The sequence below is a fragment of the Schistocerca nitens genome, chromosome 8 (assembly GCF_023898315.1).
Source record: "Schistocerca nitens isolate TAMUIC-IGC-003100 chromosome 8, iqSchNite1.1, whole genome shotgun sequence".
In the NCBI taxonomy this organism is placed as follows: domain Eukaryota; kingdom Metazoa; phylum Arthropoda; class Insecta; order Orthoptera; family Acrididae; genus Schistocerca; species Schistocerca nitens.
Window position 1 is genome coordinate 367005404 of NC_064621.1, and position 25018 is coordinate 367030421.

The 25018-nt window shown below is 41.4% G+C and overlaps 1 protein-coding gene across 1 annotated transcript in view; it reads right to left on the bottom strand.

The window, feature by feature from the left end:
* Positions 1-25018, bottom strand: part of LOC126199297 (venom carboxylesterase-6-like) — a 95707-nt gene that overhangs the window by 55120 nt on the left and 15569 nt on the right. The window contains exon 3 of the mRNA XM_049936122.1: positions 3593-3866. Coding sequence (XP_049792079.1) covers positions 3593-3866 — 274 coding nt within the window. The remainder of the gene's footprint in view (positions 1-3592; positions 3867-25018) is intronic.

Sequence of the window (25018 nt, forward strand, 5' to 3'; positions counted from 1 at the left end):
AGAACTTATGGATGGCCTGTGTGTTATAGACCATGCCTGGAATCCTCTTGGCAGACTTGTTTCTCAGTGAAGACGCTCTCCCTGAACTGTGCAAGCAGCGAAAACCACCTTGAGAGAGGAGTGGAACAATATCCCCCCAACGACTCCTAAAAATTTGTTAGCCAGCATAAATAACAGGTGCAAAATATGCATTAGTGCCTAACGAGTGTGTATTCCTCACCGAGAGTCCGATATTGACCTTTATGTTGGTATTCTCACCTGTGTTAAACATGAATGGTAGGTCTATTTATGTCTGCCATACTACTTTCCTACCTATACAAGTTTTCGCTATAAATATATCACTCCTCCTCTGTTATGTATTTACATTGTTTCGTGTCATCCGTCATTGCCTGTGATTGTTCCCGTCCAACAGCGTCTCTCTTCAGTAGCATTACATATTTTTTGTCATTATTTTGTGAATACGGAAATCGAAGACCTTAGAAATTTAACGTATGCATAGATCACAAGGAAAATATCTAAACTACAGCTTTGAAATGATATGCTACATGCTCAAGAATTAACAATGATCCAGAAAATGTAGAATACATTTCTTTATTTCCGTTCATGATCACGAACTTTTTAAGTCCTCGGATTACCGGTATCGGTCAGCAACGACCACCTTCGGATCTATTTTAAAAATATGTCCTAATATAAAGGAGTCATAGTGGCATCGTCAAAAGATAAACACAAAATCATCTCAGCATCGTCATATATAAATTAAATATCCTATATACTAGAGTCATTTTGTTAACAGCACTACAGTTCAAAACAAACTGAGCTGATTTGATATTTATCTTTTGACGATGGTCCATTGTATTAGGACATGTGCTTAAAACAGATCTGAAGATGGTCATTGTTGACCGAAACTGGTAGTCTGAGGACCTAACAAATTTGTGATTAGAGATGGAAATAAAGAAATTTATTCCATACACAAATTTATTGAAATAACTTACAGAATCTGTTACGAAACGTTCCCTTGGAAAAAAATTTATAAATGACAGTGCTGGAAAACCTCTACGTTATTTGATTTTCAAACAGCTGAGCAAAACTGAACGTATTCAGACATTTCTCTGTTTACTTATTCTGATCAACAGTAAACTGACACACAATTTTTTTTTTAGCGCAACGCAATCTGACTTTCAATAATCCCTACAAAAGAATGGCCCTGACTAACAATAACCTATACCTTTCATGAAACAATTACCTCACAAAAATCTTCGTTACTCAAACTACTGCAGTACAGCGTGCGCCAATACTGCCAGCTAAATAAAGGATTCTAACTACTGAAGGCACTAACTACTGATAGTCATAGTTAGCAAATGAAAGATTTTGATGGAAAACAAACAATGTATTTACCTTAATAGCGTTCAAGAGTCATTATATATATATATATATATATATATATATATATATATATATATATATATATATATATATATAGGGTGTTACAAAAAGGTAAGGCCAAACTTTCAGGAAACATTCCTCACACAAAAAGGAAGAAAATATGTTATGTGAACATGTGTCCGGGAACGCTTACTTTCTATGTTAGAGCTCATTTTATTACTTCTCTTCAAATCACATTAATCATGGAATGGAAACACACAGCAACAGAACGTACCAGCGTGACTTCAAACACTTTGTTACAGGAAATGTTCAAAATGTCCTCCGTTAGCGAGGATACATGCATCCACCCTCCGTCGCATGGAATCCCTGTTGCGCTGATGCACCCCTGGAGAATGGCGTATTGTATCACAGCCGTCCACAATACGAGCACGAAGAGTCTCTACATTTGGTACCGGGGTTGCGTAGACAAGGGCTTTCAAATGCCCCCATAAATGAAAGTCAAGAGGGTTGAGGTCAGGAGAGCGTGGAGACCATGGAATTGGTCCGCCTCTACCAATCCATCGGTCACCGAATCTGTTGTTGAGAAGCGTACGAACATTTCGACTGAAATGTGCAGGAGCTCCATCGTGCATGAACCACATGTTGTGTCGTACTTGTAAAGGCACATGTTCTAGCAGCACAGGTAGAGTATCCAGTATGAAATCATGATAACGTGCTCCATTGAGCGTAGGTGGACGAAACTAAAATGAGCTCTAACATGGAAATTAAGCGTTTCCGGACACATGTCCACGTAACATCTTTTCTTTATTTGTGTGTGAGGAATGTTTCCTGAAAGTTTGGCCGTACCTTTTTGTAACAACCTATATATATATATATATATATATATATATATATATATATATATATATATATATATATATCAGTTCATGAGATCCAGTCTTACAAATTTCCTTTTTCTGACGGACACACGACCAGATCGTCCACTCTCAAAACTCTGCCATCTCTCTCCCCACATCCAACGCTGCTGGCGGCTCATCTCCAACTGCACAACGCTATGCACTGTTCACATCCAACTGGCCAACACTACAATAGTGAATATTCCAACAATGCCAACCAGTCACAGACTGCACACAGCACAGTCAGTGATTTTCATACAGAGCGCTACGTGGTATTACCAGCATGAGCACCTAAACAGCCTACTTACATAAGAGCGCTACGTGGCGTTACCAACATAAAAACCTAAACAGCCTACTTACACTGTAGATGTGTAATTTTGTGGCAAACAACCTCAAGTTTAATTAACAAAGTACATCAGTACAGCATTCCGCCACCAGGAGCGCCAGTGTGGTGCAGTATTGAAAGGGCTCCTTTCACTGCTGCAGCATGTGTTCGTTGTGTGTTTTGATTTCAAGAAACGATCTCTGCAACAACGGTTCGGCGTAAATTTCACAGCGAATACGCTAAAGAACGTCCAAGCAGGCCTACCTATTACTCTTGGCACAAGAACTTTGTTGAGACGGGTTGTTCACTACGACATGATCAGCAGGTCGCCCGCGTATTGATTATTACGTCGAACAGGTTAGGGAGAGCTTTGCCTGCAGTCCACAAAAATCAACGCGATGTGCGCCTCGCTTGACTGGCATTCTACAAAAGATTGTTTGGCGAGTACTGCGTAGACGTTTACACTTGAAACCATCCAGATTCACAATGGCACAGTATATTAGTGATGCAGGTAAGATTACTTATGGGGATTGGCCGTGAAGGACCAATCACATGACCACCTCACCCCTCAAACTTGACACCACTGGATTTCTTTCTCTGCAGTTTTATTAAAGACCGTATGAATGTTCCTCCCCTACTAAATCATTTAGCCGACCTGAGAAATCTAGCCGCGCGGGAATAGCCGAACGGTCTAGGGCGCTGAAGTCATGGACTGTTCAGCTGGTCCTGGAGAAGGTTCGAGTCCTCCCTCGGGCATGTGTGTGTGTGTGTGTTTGTCCTTAGGATAATTTAGGTTAAGTAGTATGTAAGCTTAGGGACTGATGACCTTAACAGTAGTCAGATCGAATCAAAACGACAGCTGACGCCTTTATCTGTAACTTGAGGTTGTTTCCTACAAAATGCCACATCTGACGATTCTGTAAGTCACCTCAATAAATTTCAACTCATTGCAGAGTTTTTAAGTCATTTTGACTCACCCTGTACTTACCCATTGCTCCAACTCGTGGCTGGACAGCGACTACAATGATGTCTTGCGACAGAAAGAGGTCTGGACCCACGTTTGCCGAAGACCCGCCTTTGAAGGCGCCTCCAGGAAACCATGTAAGCACAGGAAAAGGTCCTGACGCGTTGTAAGGGACGAACACGTTGACGTAGAGGCAGTCCTCGGAACCCTCGTAGCGCTGACCCATGTTCTGCGCGCAGGAGGATGGCTGCTCCAAGGCATCGCGGTCGCCCTCCCAGCTGGCCGGGGGCTGCGGTGCCTGCCAACACAACAGGTTCGTCAGGTTATGAAACGTCCCCTTCGAAAAATTTATGAATTACCGTGCTGATAAAACTCTTACGCTATTTGATTTTCAAATAGCTGAGCAAAACTGAACGTACTCACACATTTCGCTCTTTACCTATTCTGATCATCACTAAACTGACACACAATATTTTTAGCGCAACGCAGTCTGACTTTCAATAATCCCTACAAAAGAATGGCCCTGACTAACATTAACCTATACCGTTCACAAATCACTTACCTCACAAAAATCTTCGTTACTCGAACTACTGCAATACAGTGAGCGCCACTACTGCCAGCTAAATAAAAGATTGTAACTACTGAAGGCACTAACTACTGATAGGCATAGTTAGCAGATGAAAGATTTTGATAGAGAACAAACAATGTATTTACCTTACTAGTGTTCAAAAGTCATAATACATACAGCAGTTCATGACATCCAGTCTTACAAATTTACTGTCTCTGATGGACACACGTCCAGATCATCCGCTCTCAAAACTCTGCCGTTTCTCTCCCCACATCCACCACTGCTGGCGGCTCACCTCCAACTGCGCATCGCTACGCGCTGTTAACAGCCAACTGCCCAACACTACAATGGCGACTATTTCAACAATGCCCACCAGCCACAGACTGCACACAGCACAGTCAGTGATTTTCATATAGAGCGCTACGTGGCGTTACCAATATAAAAATCTAAACAGCCTACTTACAAGGTCACTAGACAGGTATTCGCTATAGTATGGACCTAATTCAGAGCCCTACAAGGGTCCTCTAGTTGCCTGCAGTCGAAAACCTCTCCTCTCAAGAGGACAAAGCGATTCGAGCTAGCTGTAAGGGCGTTCAGAAATTCCCATTACAGGCTACTGGGACTTGTAGAAGGGGGTGAATTCATAAAAAAATTGGTTCAAATGGCTCTGAGCACTATGGGACTTAACATCTATGGTCATCAGTCCCCTAGAACTTAGAACTACTTAAACCTAACTAAGCTAAGGACATCACAAAACACCCAGTCATCACGGAGTTCATAAAATTTTGAATAGGAACCCAGGTCCAGAAACGTACCGTTGCCGTTCTACAGCCGTTTGAGACCATGTTTGCTAGGCAGGTTTGCAACAGGGTACTCATGGTGGACTGTTCTTTAGTCAGATTGGCTGATTTCATTTGATGTTAGTCCTACCTCGGTCGGCCAAGGTGGCCGAGCGGTTCTAGGCGCTACAGTCTGGAACCGCGCGACCACTACGGTCGCGGGTTCGAATCCTGCCTCGGTCATGGATGTGTGTGATGTTCTTAGGTTAGTTAGGTTTAAGTAGTTCTAAGTTCTAGGGAACTGATGACCTTAGAAGTTAAGTCCCATAGTGCTCAGAGCCATTTGAACCATTTTGTCCTACCTCTCTCACCTGGTTCAAGCCACATTCACGTGTGTGTGTGTGTGTGTGTGTGTTTGTATATGTGTGTGTGTGTGTGTGTGTGTGTGTGTGTGTGTATGTGTGTGTGTTAGAAGTAGTATGGAGTGCTGGAGGTAGTATGGATGTAGTTGTTAGTCATCCACAACATAACAGATGGTGCTGGAGGCAACATTCATTGCAAGCATAATTTCTGATATACTCGTTAACGGGTTCTTTTCAACATGGTGCAGTACAGCCTCTTCCAGTTCGGATGTACGGCATCTACTTGGAACACCACAGTCATGCCTGCTGATGGTGAAGGTCTCCTTTCTCGAACTGCGTAACTGTGGCAAAAAAGGAATGTGATGGTGTCGGACATCTTGTATAACGATCTTGATAAAGGCGACGCCGTACAGCTGGATCATGTTGGTGTACTCTGCAGACATGTAATCAACCAAGTTGCTCTAACACTCACAGACATGTGATAGAGGCTTGAAACAGTGAAAGAGCTTGGATAGACGTCAAATGATATCAGCTAATCCGACGTAAGCAACCCCCCCCCCTCCCCCCTCACCATGACTATTCTACACAGCAAACACGTTTTCAAATGCCTGCAGCACGGAACCGGTACGTTTCCGGACGTGGACTCCTACAAGTCCTAGAAGTTTGTATCGGGAATTCACGAACACCCTGCATATATGGAATGTGAAGGCAGCCAGGAAGTTGCTGGTGGCGATTACTGTGATAGCACAGACGGCTTCAGTGCCATAGAGATGATGGTTACCTCTTGGTTGCAACTCTGTTCCAACACAGGGATGACAAACATCGTATATATTATTTCTCAAGTCAACACCCCATTTCCTCAACACATACCAATCTTACAGGGATGAATGAGATGTCATTAGAAATGTTTTTTAAACGGCTTCAGCCATTGCATACCAATTTTTCTCTAATACCATTCGTGAAAAATTTTATCATAAAAGAGACTTTTAACTATCATAGGCAAAAGAGCGTCAGGAATGGCCACCTACTTACCTTATTTTACGAAGCTAAATTATTCATCGCAAATAAGGGACGCCCTTTTCATATTATCTTATTACAACTACCATTTTATTTGTTTTAAATAACTGGATAATTTGTGTGCAGTAATGTCTTAGCTAATAACCGTTCCGGTGCGGTCGTCCATTATCTCTGCCCATCGTACTAGTTGACTTTTCTAAACGAATATACTTTCCGAAACGACAAACATATTTTTGACACTGTCGCTTTGAGATGACATTTACCTATTGCCACTATGGCTTAACATACATGAAGTACGAGGTGCAGTTAATATCTCAAAATACAGTTATAATTTATGGTAGTCTCATTGATATACCACGTAAGAAGCGAACACTACGTTCTAACCTTTACATTTCGCTCTTATTTACTTCTTTGTATTTTATATTCGTATTTGATACTAAACTTTCCTTCAACAACAGGTAAATAATATAAATATAACGGTCGAAATTTAGAAATTACAAGCAACTAATGATAGCCAAATATTGTCTTGAGCGGTAAATTACATTTATTTACTTCTTTTATTTTGTATTTCTATTTTATCATTAATTATAAACTTTTGTCAACAACAAAATCTATACGAAGGTAACGTTCTTACGTCAAATATCGTTTGCACCGAGGTATTGTAAAGCACTACAGAATTTTGTTCAAATGTATATCTAAGGACATATAATAAATTCATGATTATTATTTCACGTCGTTCGTTTCATTTTTGAAGATGTTTTCTCTTCATTCCCACAACTACGCTTACCGCAATGACTACACGTATTCCAAATACTGTCATTATTTAAAACTATGGAAGTGCGGAAGTTTCGCACCAGGTCTCCTAGTCGCGTAAAAAGGATCTATATAGCCAATGCACGGCAGTTCGAAATGTCGGTGTAAGAAGTGGATTTGAGAACCATTCACCAAGATCTGTCTCCGTACTGTTCACAGCTAATAGATGTTTGTAAACGAAAAGTTATTATCGTTAATTATTCTCTGCAATACATTCTGTAAAACCTTGCATTGTTTCTTATAGCAAGAATGCAGTATTCAGAACATCTTGCCAGTGATAAGCGAATTTGCTCAAATCTCAGTACTAAAACACATAATTTGTAATTTGCAACTGAAAGCTCTGGCGGTCAGGTGGAGGCAGGAACACTGCTTAAGCAACCAAACTAAAAATGGTTAATCCTTCGGTGTAGAGGTATAGTAATGAAGGATTGGTAAATATGGTAACCATTAGGTTTACTGGTCAATAATTCAGAGGAATCTGAGCCCAGGGTATTATACTGTGTGTTTTGCAGTAGTCCGTGTTCACTTGTCGATGTGTTAGCGTAACAGTGCTCTACGGCAATGAAACATTAATGTTGGGAAATTACTATCCTAACAACTGTTCTATCTCAACAGCCGCAAGGTTCACACATTGAGTCAAGCTGACTTCTTATCTGTCTAACCTGTGCTTACTGAGACATTGTGTGAAATAAATTGGTTTCCGCGACTATTGTTCTTATTCCAAGTCTTTTTCAACCTAAAAGACATAATTAACAGTAGGAATTGTCATATATTGGCCTAGGTAAGTCCCACCATCACTGTTGGGATTAGTTTTCAAGAAACAGCAAGGAAACATATGAAATGGCATAGAGAACGATTACTTAATACACATAAAAAAAAGTTTTGCCTCACCCCGGTTCCCACAACTCCTGAAGATGACGTTGACTGTGGATATTGTTTCACAGACACAGTCCCTATGACTGTTCAGAGATGTCATTAAACCCGCCCAAGGATGTAAACAAGCATGCATTAGCATCGCCTGTTAGACGGAGGGGGTCAAACAGCCGATCATTTCCAGTCATTCCACCAGGAAGGAGGTATACGGCTCGTGTTGTCTGTAGTTCAACCATACATAGACGGTCAATACCGTGGTTCGATCGCGTCCGCGTTGTCACTTTGTGCCAGGACGGGCCCTCATTAAGGGAAGTGTCCAGGCGTCTCTGAGTAAACCAAAGCGATGTAGTTCGGACATGGAGGAGATACAGAGAGACAGGAACTGTCGATGACATGCTTCGCTCAGGCCGCCGAAGGGCTACTACTGCAGTGGATGACTGCTACCTGCGGATTAGTTCAACCATACATAGACGGTCAATACCGTGGTTCGATCGCGTCCGCGTTGTCACTTTGTGCCAGGACGGGCCCTCATTAAGGGAAGTGTCCAGGCGTCTCTGAGTAAACCAAAGCGATGTAGTTCGGACATGGAGGAGATACAGAGAGACAGGAACTGTCGATGACATGCTTCGCTCAGGCCGCCGAAGGGCTACTATTGCAGTGGATGACTGCTACCTACGGATTACGGCTCGGAGGAACCCTGGCAACAAAGCCACCATATTGAATAATGATTTTCGTGCAGCCACAGGACGTCGTGTTACGACTCAACCTGTGCGCAATAGGCTGCATGGTGCGCAAACTCACTCCCGACATCCATGGCGAGGTCCACCTTTGCAACAACGACACCATGCAGCGCGGTACAGATAGGCCCAACAACATGCCGAATGGACCGCTTAGGATTGGCATCACGTTCTCTTCACCGATGAGTGTCGCATATGCCCTCAATCAGACAATCGTCGGAGACGTGTTTGGAGGCAACCCAGTCAGGTTGAACGCCTTAGACACACTGTCCAGCAAGTGTGATAAGGTGGAGGTTGCCTGCTGTTTTGGGGTGGCATTATGTGGGGCTGACGTACGCCGCTGGTGGTCATGGAAGGCACCGTAGCGGCTGTACGATACGTGAACGCCATCCTCTGACCGATAGTGCAACCATGTCGGTAGCATACTGACGAGGCATTCGTCTTCATGGACGACAATTCGCGCCCCCATCGTGGACATCTTGTGAATGACTTCCTTCAGGGTAACGACATCGCTCGACTAGAGTGGCCATATCGATCACGCCTGGGATGGATTGAAAAGGGCTGTTTATGGACGACGTGACCCACCAACCACTCTGAGGGATCTACGCCGAATCCCTGTTGAGGAGTGGGTCAATCTGGACCAACAGTGCCTTGATGAACTTGTGGATACTGTGCATCAATGCAAGAGGACGTGGTGGTGGTGGTTAGTGTTTAACGTCCCGTCGACAACGAGGTCATTAGAGACGGAGCGCAAGCTCGGGTTAGGGAAGGATAGGGAAGGAAATCAGCCGTGCCCTTTCAAAGGAACCATCCCGGCATTTGCCTGAAACGATTTAGGGAAATCACGGAAAACCTAAATCAGGATGGCTGGAGACGGGATTGAACCGTCGTCCTCCAAGAGGACGTGCTACTGGGTATTAGAGTTACCGGTGTGTACAGCAGTCTGGACCACCACCTCTGAAGGTCTCACTGCATAGTGGTACAACATGCAATGTGTGGTTTTCATGAGCAATAAAAAGGGTGGAAATGATGGTTATGTTGATCGCTATTCCAATTTTCTGTACAGGTTCCGGAACTCTCGGAACCGAGGTGATGCAAAACTTTTTTTTTATATGCGTATATACCCAAATCATCTTCCACTCGAATTAACAAAATGATGTCGACATAGGTCAGAAACAAACCTCCCAAGTTATAGAAAATCTCCCCCAGTTGTTTGTCGACATATAGGTGCATTGAGTTGGTTGTATACTAATACCCTGAAAAAAAAGGTGGAGCGGAATAGGAGATCTTCATTCTGTACCAGTACATTCATCCAGTCTGTCATTACTCGACCTTTTCCAGATTGGGCATTTGAAAGTATGAATTTTGAGACAACTGTAGAAAAAGGAGAACTCGAAATATTAAATGCTGGCTGTGATCTGTTGCAAGTTATATCATAGTTGGATGAAAATTATTGTTGATTGACATTGCACGTCTTAGCATTTAGTTTCTGTAATCAGTGCTCTTAACGTCATACCTGAACTGTCCACTGTTGTCAATGCACCACAGCAACCCATCAATTAATTTGCATTATTTGCATAGCGTGATGTACACGTCATGTCCTTTTTTGTGTACTTTTTGTGTTGAAGCTCTGCTACCTGTCTGTTCTGGCGTAACCATAAGAGCTGGAACGAAGATGCGGAACGCAAGAGTGTTGAAGGCGGTGAGGAAACGGCGGCCATTGGTGCGCGGAACTGGACCGAGCCGCGCCAAGAGTGACACCTAGAAGAAGGGAACATTCGCCGCTCCTGCTAGCCTCGGCCGCGCAGGTCGGCACCTTAGTTATCAGTGACTTGTGTAAACTTGCCTGAACATTCACATATCGAGGACTCTAAATTATATTGCAAGTCGCCCCCTTGTTTGCGACTACTACTTGTAAATCTCCAAAGTTAAGTATTGGCAATTGATTTCTAGAAATAAAACTACTAATGTTATTTGTTGGAATTGTTGTACAGTATTCCGAGAACACATCATCCCGTAGGCACCTTATTAGCGACGAGTGGGCAAGACCCCGCACAGTCTACTCAACTGTCGCCTTCCGCAGCAAGCAGAAATGTTTTCTCACACTTTTCACAGCACGCTTCCCGTTCTCTGAGCCTTAACTGAAGCGCATCTGATAGCCATTGTGGCAACACTGTAACAGAACTTGTCAAGATGGCTGGGGCACAGCCCACTGCATTGCTGTTACGCCTCAACTGAAATGGTGGGTTGCAGCTTTGCACAGTTATTGCTAACGTAAATACAATCTCCTACTGTCGTTCAAAAAGGTTACTATCTCTTTCTGTCCATCGGTAGTTAAGACATACAATGAGGCATTGTCAAAAAGATAGCTGTTTCCATATGTAGCTATTTTTATGCGTATCTGTCCTATGAATCAAAGACCTTCTCTTGGCAATTAAAAAAAAAAAAAATACAAAACTTTAAGGTTTGCTGATGGCATTGGAAAACTGACTGAGATGACAAAGAACTTGGAAAATCAGTTGAGTGGAACTGAAAAGGGGTTATAAGATGAATATCAACAAAAGTGAAATAAGTGTGATGCATAGTAGTCGACTTAAACCAGGTTATACCGGGGCAATTAGGTTAGGAAATGACACTAAAGCTAGCAGAGGAATTTTTCCATTTGGGCAGAAAAATTAGTGTCGATGGCCAAGTAAAAGAATGTATACATGGTAAGTCAGAAGTACTTCTAAGTTTTCAGAAGATTACTACATGCACACTACCAGACATAAAGAAAATAGAAGCACACCCTTAGACAAAGCATCTCTCCAGCTTTTTACTCAAATTACATGTGCTTCGTGCACCGGTTTTTCTGCAGCAACCATCGATGCTCGCAGAAGAGCACGTTTATGTTGAAAGGTCTCTGTTCGATTCCTTTCACGTTAATTACTTAAATCTGTCGTCATTTACGGCATAAATTCTTCTTCTAAATTTACTGTGGTGTTTCTGACTATCTGGGAGGAGACTGAGCAGTGAAACGTGTTACTTTTACACGTAAACAAGAACGATATGTCACACTACTACACTTTAAAACACAGTTTATATGTAATTCATGTCACACAGTCTCATACGGAACCTTCATATGCTTTCTTTTATATACTGTATATGATAAGATACTGTCATCCCCCTTCCCTTCTGTGTGAGAGGATGAATGAGCAAATGTATTTCTAGTTGCATGCTTGATGGTAGCAGACAAGCCTGTCTGCTAGGGAACAGTAGGACCAAAGTTGGAACAGGTAGCTACGCTTTCTAAAAGCAGAGAAGTTTCTATTCTTAGTATGGTCCTGTCCGTCCCTTGTCATGTAGGTATAGGAAGCTGCCTCTCTGGTCACTTCCGTTTGTATTTGTGAGGCACCCCTCAGGAGGGACCCACGGCAGTCTGTCCGTGGCGAGCGTCTGAAGTGGTAAGATCTCCGGCTAAGCGCATTTCTGCTAAGTCCGTAGGACAATGGATTTCTTAAGTGCAGCCTAACTGAAAATTTAATCACCTTTATTTCAGGTTTAGCTCTAAAATATCTAATGTTATCTTAAATTGCAACGCAGTGTATTTTGAGTGTGAAGTTCAGAATATCTTTCAGTAGTTGCTTTGTCACTACTTTGTGAGTAAAGTGGAACCACGTGTTGATCAGTAACTCTAACTAAGATCATCAATCTTAAATGCGAATGTCTCGTCTTGACAATATTTTTCAATATAGCAACTTTTCTTTATGTTCAACCCACGTGGGGTGTACTTTGTGAGACCACTACCACGTGCTTATACAATTGTTTGACCCATCAGGTTAATAGTAAGACGATAGTAACCAGTTCGAGGTTTTTCTTTTGTAAATTGCTTTTAGATCTAATTTATTTTAATTATCAAAATTATTGTGGAGTTACACTCTTTGTGTAAACTAAGTTGACCACGTGAAGAATGTGGTGTAATCATCAAAGTAGCCCTCAGCTATTCTTTTTGGGAAGATTTCACAGAGAGTTAGTATGAATTTAGTATACCAGTGTGTGGTAATTGCATGACGGACAGGATTGCGCTACGAATGTAACTTCTTTGGGTGAAAATTGAATCGGTTGGTTGTGGTTAACTTCCTCTTGCATATGTTTCAACGTTCTTCGTGTGTTATTTTATGAATGCAGTATTGTATGCAGTCTCCCAATCTTGGCTCCATATTTGATGTGTTCTGTAAGATTACAAACTCACATTTTCACAATCCTAAATAAGGCACCAGTTCAGTTATGAATCAAGTTTAATATGCTGAAATTTCAAAGATCAATGTTAAAATAAATTTCCAAATATAAACTGATTCATTTCTTTTTATTTAAATTCTCTTCTCAATCACCGGTTGTAATATGACGATTAAAAGATTGTTATTAATGTTAGTTTGGTTGGGAATTTGGTAAGCTAGACTGGATACCTGGTGAAACAGTTGCGCAGTAATGCAAGGTTAACTTCCCTACATAGCTCACAGCTTTTAACCCACTTTTATGGTCTTGAATATCAGCACCGCTTTCACCTCAAATTAATGCAACAACATTACACATGGCGGCCCTGTTCCGTGATTCCGCTAGACTCTGGAATCTCTGAAACGTTAGATTGTGAGCGTTGTATAATCTTAATTGTTTTTCCCTGCAACGCTCAAACAACTTCTGCGTTGTTTCTGAGCAGAGTTTCAAAAGATTCACTGCATTGTTGAGCGGCGATGTGTTTGTCATGTTTTGTTTCCTATATTTGTGTGTTTTATATGTATGTGTTTTTTTTTCTCGCTTGTAAATTGCACTGACTTCGATCAAAGATATAAATTTGTTTTGCGTGTGAAAAAGTGCGTACTAGGTTGGGTACCTTTCGTGTGACTGTCGTAATTTTTGGGGCATACATTTATTTTGTTTAGTGTGTTGCGTACCGGGTATAAATTGAACTAATGCATACACGTAACCAAGCTAAAAGTAGGCTATCCAACAACTTAAGCAACATGGACCAAGGGGATAATTTGATATCGAATATTAACGCGTCGGACGGTTCCGAAAATGCATTGGGGAACACTTCAGAGGAAATGCAAAACAGGACGAACGGGCTCACATCAGAGCCAGAAATTAATTTGCCTCCAACTAACCAAATTGATTTGGCAGAACTCATGAAAGCCTTATTGCAACAAAATAAAGAAAACGCAGAGAAATCTGAAAAATCGATCCGAGAGCTAGACGATCAAATGACGCAGAAATCTGAAAAATCGATCCACGAGCTAGGCGAACAAATAGACGAAAAACTAATCCAGCAGACAAATAAAGTCGACAAGTCGATGCAGAGAGTGTCCGATGATATGTCACAAAGAATAAACAATCTGGCAAGTGAAATAAAAAGTGATATTATGAAAGAATTAGGCCATACATTTGAACAAATCGATGATTGTCTGCAAGCCTTAGAACAGGGCAAGCGGAGTCGCGATGCGGAATCGAAAGAGAGCGAGAAACAGCTACTTAGGAATTTCCAAGCTCTGAGAGAAGAATGCCAAAGGGAATACCAGCAGGGTCCAGGAGGCGGAAACGCATTGTCCCGCGTCCGTTAGCAACACAGTAGCGGACAACAGTCAAGCGATTCAGGCACTCGAACAGCAAGTAGAACAATTGAAGCAGACTGGGGCGGAGGACAATAGACAAATACATGATAAGATTGCGGCATTAGCGGACATCGTAGACACGATGAAGGTGACGGAGAGCGATAACAATACTACACCGGTAGCGGTCGTAGAGACCGAAGAAGTACGTTCGCTTCTTAGATTTCAGAAGGGACAGTTCGAAGTGAACAGGCGGCACAAAGCTGTAACAGGCGAATTACAAGATCGCGTGGCGCATCTGGAAAACCGCATGGCGTGTGATTCCGAACTCGCCAATAGCACTAAAAATAGCCGTACGAACAGTACAGAGAGGGACTCCGGCCACGAGGGAGATTTTGACGACAGGGAAGAATGTATTTTGAGGGGCAGACATGATAAAAATAGAAACATTCAAGGGCCTCGCCAGGAGGAAATGTGGGGATTTGATTTCAAACATTTCCTTACGGTGAGAAAGTTTGAGATATTTCGAAATTCGCAAAAAGGAATACATCCACGAGCATGGCTCGAGCAATTTGAGTTCTGTCTCCCCCCGACTGGGCAAGTTCACATAAAATAGAATATATGTGTGGCTATTTGGAAGGCGAACCGGCGATTCGCATGAGGTCGGCAGCGCGTCACTGCAACTTCACTCGGGAGTTTCGACAAGCCTTTCTGTCCGCCTATTGGTCGGAAGCGGCACAAGATAGGGTCAAGCATGGCATAATTATGCTGTCAAATTTGAACCAGTCTGGTTTCGGCAGCCCAGCACGCCTATTCGACCACATGCTGCAGGCAAATCAATTTCTATACGACCCATACGGGCCTGCGGAACTAATTAGGATATGCATCACCAAATTGCCGATGCACTTGCGCCACGTCATTCTTGCGGGACGATGCAAAGAGGACGTGGAAACGTTTAAGACACTTCTCCAAGAGTTGGAATATAATACAGCAGAATTCCCGCCTAATCAGGCACAAAGTTATTATGGGGCACAGCAGCGCGATCGCAGTCGTGGCCGTAGTACTAATCAACGGCGTGACTGGTCGTCGCGACGCGAACGGAACAATAATCGGGACCGGCCGTATAGAAACTGGGGTAACAGTCGCTAACACAGGTGGAACAACGGAAATGATCGAGGACGTGGACAGGATCGTGAACGCAACAGTTACGGCAACCAGAATCGATACTACGGTGAACACGGTGGGAATAGGACTGTAGGCGGAGCACCTCATGATGTTGAAATTCGGCCGGCTAACCCTAGATATAATCCAGCAAATGGAAATGAACAAAACCGGCAATGACAAACGATCAGCGCAGAAGGCGCCCAATCGGAACAAATGAGCGACATGGCAAATGAGTGCATACGGTATATAGAGAGGGAAGATATTAGAGAGGATTGTTGCAAGAAACTACGAGTGCTAAAATTTCGGGAATAAATCCAGTCGTGACAGTTGCAGTAAACGAAATATGTTTTAAGTGTGTCATTGACACTGGAAGCCCTTTCTCCATAGTGAGCGAGGCAGCATTTCAAAAATGCGAAAGGACTGGGACTTGGCCCGTTTTTCAAGTGCGAGGAATAAAGGTGAAGGGCGCAATCTACGGTAAGAGCGTAGAAATCCGAAGGCAGACTCGGCTTAATTTTACCTGCCAGGGAAGAGAATTTGAGTACAACTTCTTTGTGCTCCCAATGCTGAAAGTGGCAATGATTTTAGGAAATGACTTCATGAATGCCCACCATGCAGTAATTGACATGGGTGGAGGAGTAATGACAGTTCAAGTTGGGGATCAGCCAATTAATTTAGTATTTGATGAATGCATATTACGTGCCGAGTCAGAAATTAGTTGCCTAAAATTTCAAGCTCAAACCGAGTCGCAACCCAGACTGGAGCTACTCGTGAACTATGTAAGTGAGTCGTGCTCTACGTCTGGTGAGCAGGGCAAAGATGTTGATTTTGCTGATGCACTGAGAAAGAGCATCGCGGGTGTCAGAACCACGGACAGGGAAAAGGAGAAATTGTATTGCCTACTTAGGAATCATGAACGGGTATTTTCTGAGACTCCGGGGTCGATTAAGGGTTTTACTTACCAATTCAGAGTACGTGACCATCAGAAGTTTTCTGTTAGACCATACCCTATTCCCGTGACGTATAAAGCCCAGGTGGAGAAGGAAATAAACAAGATGTTAGAACAAGGAATAATTGAGCGGACAGTAAGCTCGTACAACTCACCCTTGCTTGTCGTACCAAAACGCGACAACTCGGTTCGTTTGGTACTAAACTCGAGACAGATAAACACAATTATTATGTCGGAAACGGACAGACCTGAGAACCTTGAGGAACTCTTACAACGTTTCGACGGGGTAAAGGTACTATCATCTGTCGACCTCTGTTCGAATTTTTGGCAAATCGTGCTACACCCATCTTGCAGATTATATACAGCGTTCCTGTGTTACGGAAATTGTTTCCAATTCCGGCGTCTCCCGTTCGGACTAACCGTCTCATCATCTGCTTTTATAAGGGGATTAAATAGCATTTTGCCTGATGATTTGAAACAGCGAGTGACAATTTACGTGGATGACATATTAATTGCGGAAAAGTCGTGGGAGGATCATAATGACGTTCTGAACAGACTACTGGATGTTTTTGAGAAGGCAGGTGTAACAGTCAACTTAGATAAGTCACAGTTCGGACGAGAGAAGATAAAATTCTTAGGTCATATTGTCACAGCAAATGGAATACAACCTGATCCGGAGAAAATTGCGGCGATAGCGGAGTGTGCAATGCCGACAAATAAAAAACAGTTGCGAGCGTCCTTAGGCCTGTGTAATTTTTATAAGCGATTTATAAATTTTAGTGTACTTGGTACACACCGTCTATGAGGACTAACAGGGAAGAACGCTTTGTGGGTCTGGGATCAAGAGGCACAGGATGAATTTATAAATTGAAAAAGGCATTGATAGAGGCTCCCATCCTCGTGCATCCCGACCTGACACAAGCATTCTGTTTAATGACGGACAGTTCCTTGTCAGGATTAGGTGCGGTACTGTTTCAAACGGAAGGAAATGATGATATTACAACTTGGAAAACAATCTCGTTTGGGAGCAGGGTGCTCTCTCGATGTGAAAAAAATTACTCCGTGACAGAACTCGAAGCACTCGCGATAGTTTGAGCATTCTCAAAATTTAGGTATTTCTTATTTGGGAGGACCACCATGGTGTACACTGACCATCTTGCGCTTCAATTTCTTATGAGCACAAAAATCACGCATGGGAGACTGGGACGCTGGGCTCTATACCTAGAGGAATATAATTTCACTGTAGAATACATTCCGGGACAGAAAAATGTAGTTGCTGACGCTTTATCGCGCATTCCTATAGGTTTGGTTCACACAGAAGAAGGGGAAATCGGTGAAAATAATTTTAGCATCGTATACTTACAGAATGTAGCGTTCGAGAACTTTGTTACCACCTCTTTAGGGAGTATAGTGGACGAACAGGATAAGGACGCAGTATTGAAAGATATAAAGAAGAAGTGGGAGGACAAGGAGAATGTAGGAATACGCCAGTACTACTTAGTGCGCAATAGAATACTATTCAAGAAACGAGCCCCGGACGACTCCAGATGGGTGTTGGTGATTCCGGATGAACTCGTAAACAAAATTATATAGTACATACATTTGAGTTATGGCCACTTCGGAGCACAGAAATGTTGTGAAAAACTAAAGGAGACATGCTATTTTAATAACATGCTACGGCGTATTCGTTGTGTACTTAGAGTGTGCGGACCTTGTCAGCGAGCAAAGGCGGCCACAGTGACGTATGCTGCATCATTGCACCCGATAATACCAAGCAAACTTTGTGACCTCGCGGCCGTGGATCTATCTGGGCCACTAATACGATCTAAAGCAGGTTTTTCATATGTTTTCGTAGCGGTGGAGCTAACCTCCAAGTTTGTGTGTCTGACTCGGTTGAGGCGAGCCACAGGAAGGGCAGTGGCAACTGCATTTGCAAAGCAGTTTCTGCATGAAGTTGGGCGTGTGAAAAGGGTTATCTCGGATAATGTACCACAATTTAGATCGCAATACTGGCAGCGGATGCTTCGAAAGAGAAGAATTAAACCTATATATATATCTCTATTTCACCCCAGCTTGAACCCCAGTGAGCGTATTATGCGTGAATTAGGAAAATGATGTAGGTTATACTGCAGTCGTGATCACCGATCGTGGGACATACACCTAAAAGGATTTCTTTGTGAACGAGTGAAATGCTGTTTATGGTTTTTTGGTGTAAATTGAAAAGAGTCGCTCCTGAGAGAAGCAAGATCTGTGTTGAATTAAGGCAAAACTCAGGGGAATATCCGATCTGTGGGTATTATGGGTCTGGCAAACCCAGGTCCCCAGCTGTGAGTAGCCGTGTTTCCGATTTTCTGCTTTCAGTGCTACTATCTATCTATTACTATTCTATATCTGTCAATATAAATGAGGATCTCTTACTATAGTATGCGTGCTGTATGAATATTTTAAGATAGGAGAACTCTGAGAAAGGAATGAGTAAGTTTGGAATCTTAAAAACAGGATGCAATAATACGATTGTTTAACCAATGGCTTCCTATATGCGATGGTATGTTAATATTGATGATATATGTCTTTTTTGTTCTTTATAGCTGAGTATGTAAAGTGCTGTCTGTGGATTTCGTAAGTAGATTAATTCCCTTCAATGTGAAAGAAGAATTGTGGTTTGTGTAATTAACATGGCCCTGAAATATTATTGTGATAGTCAAATGACGACTAGTTTTCCAGCAAATGGAGAATGGAACGGAAATGTGGATCCTTTTTGTAATCTTGACTGATGTTGAGCCAGAGCCTGAAAAATCATTCTGCTTCAATACTTGTCCTAGAAAAGTGACGTTTATGTGTTTTGCTGATGCTGTGAGCATTACAGTTTACTGTTTTCGCTGGTGTGGGATGCACTGCAGCCTATATGAGTTGAACTGAAGAAGTGTCCCTCTTGAAGGTAGAGGAAGATTAAATAATTTTGATTATGGGACCAAAGGAAAGCTTGGTTTAATGTAATAAGGATGAAGCAAAACATTTGTCATTTAAACTACAGGAGGATTCGGATGTTTTGTGTCTGTTGTAAGTCTATATGTTAAGATGAAACTGTTTTACAGAATAGAGGAGACCACAGTTTTTCCATTCATGAGAAATGAATCCAGAATAACCGCCACAGGCGAAATAACTGATTTGGAAGCGAAAGGTAACTTAAAGAAGGAACGAAATTGGAGCAAAATGGGTAAGAAAATGTAATATAACCTGTAGGATGAAAATATTTTTACCCTTCTCAGAGTCATCTGCGTGATTAATTCTTGCGATAACGTAATTTTAGATGAAATTGTCTTACTGTTTTATGTATAAACACGTGAGTATGATAAATGTATAATTGCGAGTCTCTTATCAGGTGTGTCAACTGGTATAAATGTTTTGGCGTGTAAATTACCATTGTTCTTTTTACTGTGTGTGTTTAAGGAAAGTTTCTCCATATTTATCACATGACAAGACATATGCTGCGAGCGTCAGGAAGACGACAAATTAGAACAATGTTGTAGTGGTATAAACACTGTGTTGAAGTAGCATTGAAGTAGCTTGTTGGATTAACTAGTAGTGGATTGAAGTAAAAATTTGAGTAATTCATGTTTATGGGTAGTTAGTTTGTAGAATAGACAACAGGTGTGCATGTGTGTGTGTAAATAACATGTCAACCGTATGCTGTCCTGACCTATACTTGCACAAGGCATAATCCTATTCATTTTAGTGAATTAATAAATAGCATTTGATTTATTAAAACGTAAGTGAATCACATTAGTGATGTGGATTTAAATATTATATTGTCAATTCATTTAATTTTTATTTTTATACTGTCAAGTCATTTCACTTTTAATTTTTTTTATATTGTCAAGTCATTTAACTTTTATTTTTATATTGTCGATTCATGTAACTTTTTTATTTAAAAAAATTGTCTCACTTTTGTTCTTAAAAATTGTGGTATGATGTGTGACATTTTGTAATCACATAACTATGATGAACAATTTCTGTGAATGCAGTTGAGAACGTGAAAACGAACCGGCTAAACTCTGTGAGGCAGCGGGAGCAGCGAGGAGGAGGACTAGTTGTAAACAGGCGGGTTTCCCAGCAGGACACACTGTCAACCGGGCCACTTCGGGAGCGCGGTCGACAACAAAAGAAGGGTACGCGGCAAACACTTTCCCTTGCACCCGGAGTTAATGGCCGCCCGCACCAATGCGACCCTTCCTGGAGGCGATGACCTGAGATGGCCGAGCGGTCCACCGCAAGGAAATCCATCTGCTGGCAACGCACCACACGCACGCGACCGTGACGAGACGTCCTCGGTGAAACGACAGAAGACAGGGGATAAAGGGGCGTGGAGCCTTTTGACAGGTACTGTCCAGAGAAACTTGCAGACGTCAATGACAACTATCAACATTTCTTGGCGGAAGCCCATTGTCAAGTGACAGTAAATCATGGTTCGGTGTTCTCTGGTTGCTAAGGGTGGCACAAAGAAGAGCCACTAAGTGTCATCCTTGCCCACGAATATCAAACCGGCGAGCCAATTGAGGATAACTCAAGAATGTAACAACACAAGGGGCGTGGAGCCTTTTGACACATACTGTGCAGAGAAACTGGCAGATTTCAACGACGCCTATCAACATTTCCTGGTGGATGCCCACTATCAAACGACAGTAAATCATAGTTCGATGTTCTCTGGTAGCTAAGGGTGGCACAAAGAAGAGCCATTAGGTGTCATCCTTGCCCAGGAACATCAACCTGGCGTGTCAAACGAGGATACCGCACGAATTTGACAACACAAACATGGAACCAAATCGAGATGTATGTGACACGGGCCACCAAGAGAAACTTAATGAGAGGGCAGAGACGGCGGGATTGCACGCAACAGATGGACAAAAATCCCTACTGACAGCTGCGGCGACGAACCCCCCCCCCCTCGTATATTGTGCCAGTGAACAGTGATTATATGGTTCTTAGTCCAATGCATATACGTGTGTTCTTTCAGAGAAACTTTGATCGAGTATTTTGCAGGGTTTCGATTTATTGGTGTTTTTTTTATTAGACTGACTCTTGTTTTTTGCAGGTCTTTTATTTATTGGTGTTTTTTTTAGACGTTGACTATTGTACTTTCAGAGCTGTTTTATTGATCAATGTTTGTTCTTGTGTGATGTATTAGATTTGTGATATTTTGTTTCGTAAATTCATTTCTGTGGCATTGCTTCGTTTATCAGTCAGATAGTTATTCATTCTCATTGGACTGTGATCGATTTGCCTTTGCATGGGGCATATTTATAGTCAGGAACCCCATAAGGGTAACAATCACATAATTAATTGTAGTTTCAGTATAATGACACAATGATCATTGTTTGCTAACTAACTGAAATATTCGTAGAGTGACTCAATTAGTGCCACAAAGTTATTTTAATTCTACAAATTATTAGTTTTATAAGATATAGAATTTTTTTGCGATAACCACTTTGTAAAACATGTTTTTTTCTCTTATCATTTTTTTTTTGCTTTTGCAGATTGTGCACTGTAATGTTCTGCTTTATAATACTGATGATATTTTCATATTTTTTTAATTGCTGTGGCACCTTTGCTATTTTCATAAATTTTACTTGTTAATAAACAGTCATAAGTTTTCCTGTGATCAGTTGGCTCTTGCAATGAGCAAATACTGGTGAACTCCATAAGGGTAACAACCAGAAATTGTTTTCATATTAATGACACAGGGACCATTGTTTTTACTCGCTGACCGAATTAGGTCTACACTATCTTTTAAATAGGTGTCACAGGTTTTTTTTTTTTTTTTAAATTGGTAGATTCTAAAGATGTGTTGAAATTATTGTGTTTTAGCAAGTAGCTGGTGACCTTTTGCCTTTTCTTTACATTTTTGGTTTAAGTTGGGTGTGAGAAGCCTGCTTGGTAATGTCTTAGCATGGCCAGAAAATTCCCTGCACAGTCTTTTCCCGGAGCGTTGGGGTTATGAAAGGTCTCTGTTGGATTCCTTTCATGTTAATTTCTTAAATCTGTTGTCATTTACGGCATAAATTCTTCTTCTAAATTTACTGTGGTGTTTCTGACTATCTGGGAGGAGACTGAGCAGTGAAACGTGTTACTTTTACACGTAAACAAGAACGATATGTCACACTACTACACTTTAAAACACAGTTTATATGTAATTCATGTCACACAGTCTCATACGGAACCTTCATATGCTTTCTTTTATATACTGTATATGATAAGATACTGTCATCCCCCTTCCCTTCTGTGTGAGAGGATGAATGAGCAAATGTATTTCTAGTTGCATGCTTGATGGTAGCAGACAAGCCTGTCTGCTAGGGAACAGTAGGACCAAAGTTGGAACAGGTAGCTACGCTTTCTAAAAGCAGAGAAGTTTCTATTCTTAGTATGGTCCTGTCCGTCCCTTGTCATGTAGGTATAGGAAGCTGCCTCTCTGGTCACTTCCGTTTGTATTTGTGAGGCACCCCTCAGGAGGGACCCACGGCAGTCTGTCCGTGGCGAGCGTCTGAAGTGGTAAGATCTCCGGCTAAGCGCATTTCTGCTAAGTCCGTAGGACAATGGATTTCTTAAGTGCAGCCTAACTGAAAATTTAATCACCTTTATTTCAGGTTTAGCTCTAAAATATCTAATGTTATCTTAAATTGCAACGCAGTGTATTTTGAGTGTGAAGTTCAGAATATCTTTCAGTAGTTGCTTTGTCACTACTTTGTGAGTAAAGTGGAACCACGTGTTGATCAGTAACTCTAACTAAGATCATCAATCTTAAATGCGAATGTCTCGTCTTGACAATATTTTTCAATATAGCAACTTTTCTTTATGTTCAACCCACGTGGGGTGTACTTTGTGAGACCACTACCACGTGCTTATACAATTGTTTGACCCATCAGGTTAATAGTAAGACGATAGTAACCAGTTCGAGGTTTTTCTTTTGTAAATTGCTTTTAGATCTAATTTATTTTAATTATCAAAATTATTGTGGAGTTACACTCTTTGTGTAAACTAAGTTGACCACGTGAAGAATGTGGTGTAATCATCAAAGTAGCCCTCAGCTATTCTTTTTGGGAAGATTTCACAGAGAGTTAGTATGAATTTAGTATACCAGTGTGTGGTAATTGCATGACGGACAGGATTGCGCTACGAATGTAACTTCTTTGGGTGAAAATTGAATCGGTTGGTTGTGGTTAACTTCCTCTTGCGTATGTTTCAACGTTCTTCGTGTGTTATTTTATGAATGCAGTATTGTATGCAGTCTCCCAATCTTGGCTCCATATTTGATGTGTTCTGTAAGATTACAAACTCACATTTTCACAATCCTAAATAAGGCACCAGTTCAGTTATGAATCAAGTTTAATATGCTGAAATTTCAAAGATCAATGTTAAAATAAATTTCTACATATAAACTGATTCATTTCTTTTTATTTAAATTCTCTTTATATATATATATATATATATATATATATATATATATATATATATATATATATATATCACCGGTTGTCGTATGACGATTAAAAGATTATAATTAATGTTAGACTGGTTGGGAATTTGGTAAGGTGGACTGGATACCTGGTGAAACAGTTGCGCAGTAATGCAAGGTTAACTTCCCCACATAGCTCACAGCTTTTAACCCACTTTTATGGTCTTGAATATCAGCACCGCTTACACCTCAAATTAATGCAACAACATTACAATGTATGTCACTGATGTTGCAACCTGCTTTGGAAATCTATTCATTGGGTTGCTTATCTGCAAGCGCTAACTGATTCGATGCAACGATATGGAGCAGATGCTTTGTCTACATGTTCGACAGGCCTTCGCCCTACGCAAGTACACCACGTCTTGTATTACGAATCTAACTTTGGTGAGTCAGTCTATTCACTGATACGTGTCACTTTTCTGTATGTCTTGTACTTTTCACGCAGTTGATTTCTGAAAACGTTGATGTAGTTATGAGGTATGAACAACCGTGTACAATGCAGACTGAAAATAGGAAGAAAAGAGTTTCTGAAAAAGAGACATACAGTATGTTACCATCGAGTTCAGCCACGTTTGCACTTAGAGTCTTTGCAAATCTTGGGGAGAGACATCAGTAAGTTGACATATTTTTTATATTTTCATTCAATAACGTGATGTGAATAATATTCCAGCTTAACCCATTTTTAAGAAAGAAAGTATTCGTTGCTGAAAACAGTGCTGTAAGAACTGTGTGTGGTGCTCACCCAAAATCATCTTGTAGACATCTGTTTGGGTAGTTGGGCATTCTGCCCACTGCTTGTCAATACATTTATTCCTTCATGAAGTTTGTTGCATGAGTAAATAATACATTGCAGTTCAAAAGGAATAGTATTGTATATAATTACAATAACAGAAGGAAAAATGACATTCATTAGTCAACATTAAGGTTGTCTGTAGCACAAAAACGGATGCATAATGCTGCAACTGAGGCTTTTGATCAATTACCCAGTGACATAAGGTGTCTGAGAGACAGCGAAGTGAAATAAAAGTGAAACAAAAACTGAGAAAGTTTTTCCTCAAACATTACTGTTCTGTGTAAGAATTTCTATTATTATATG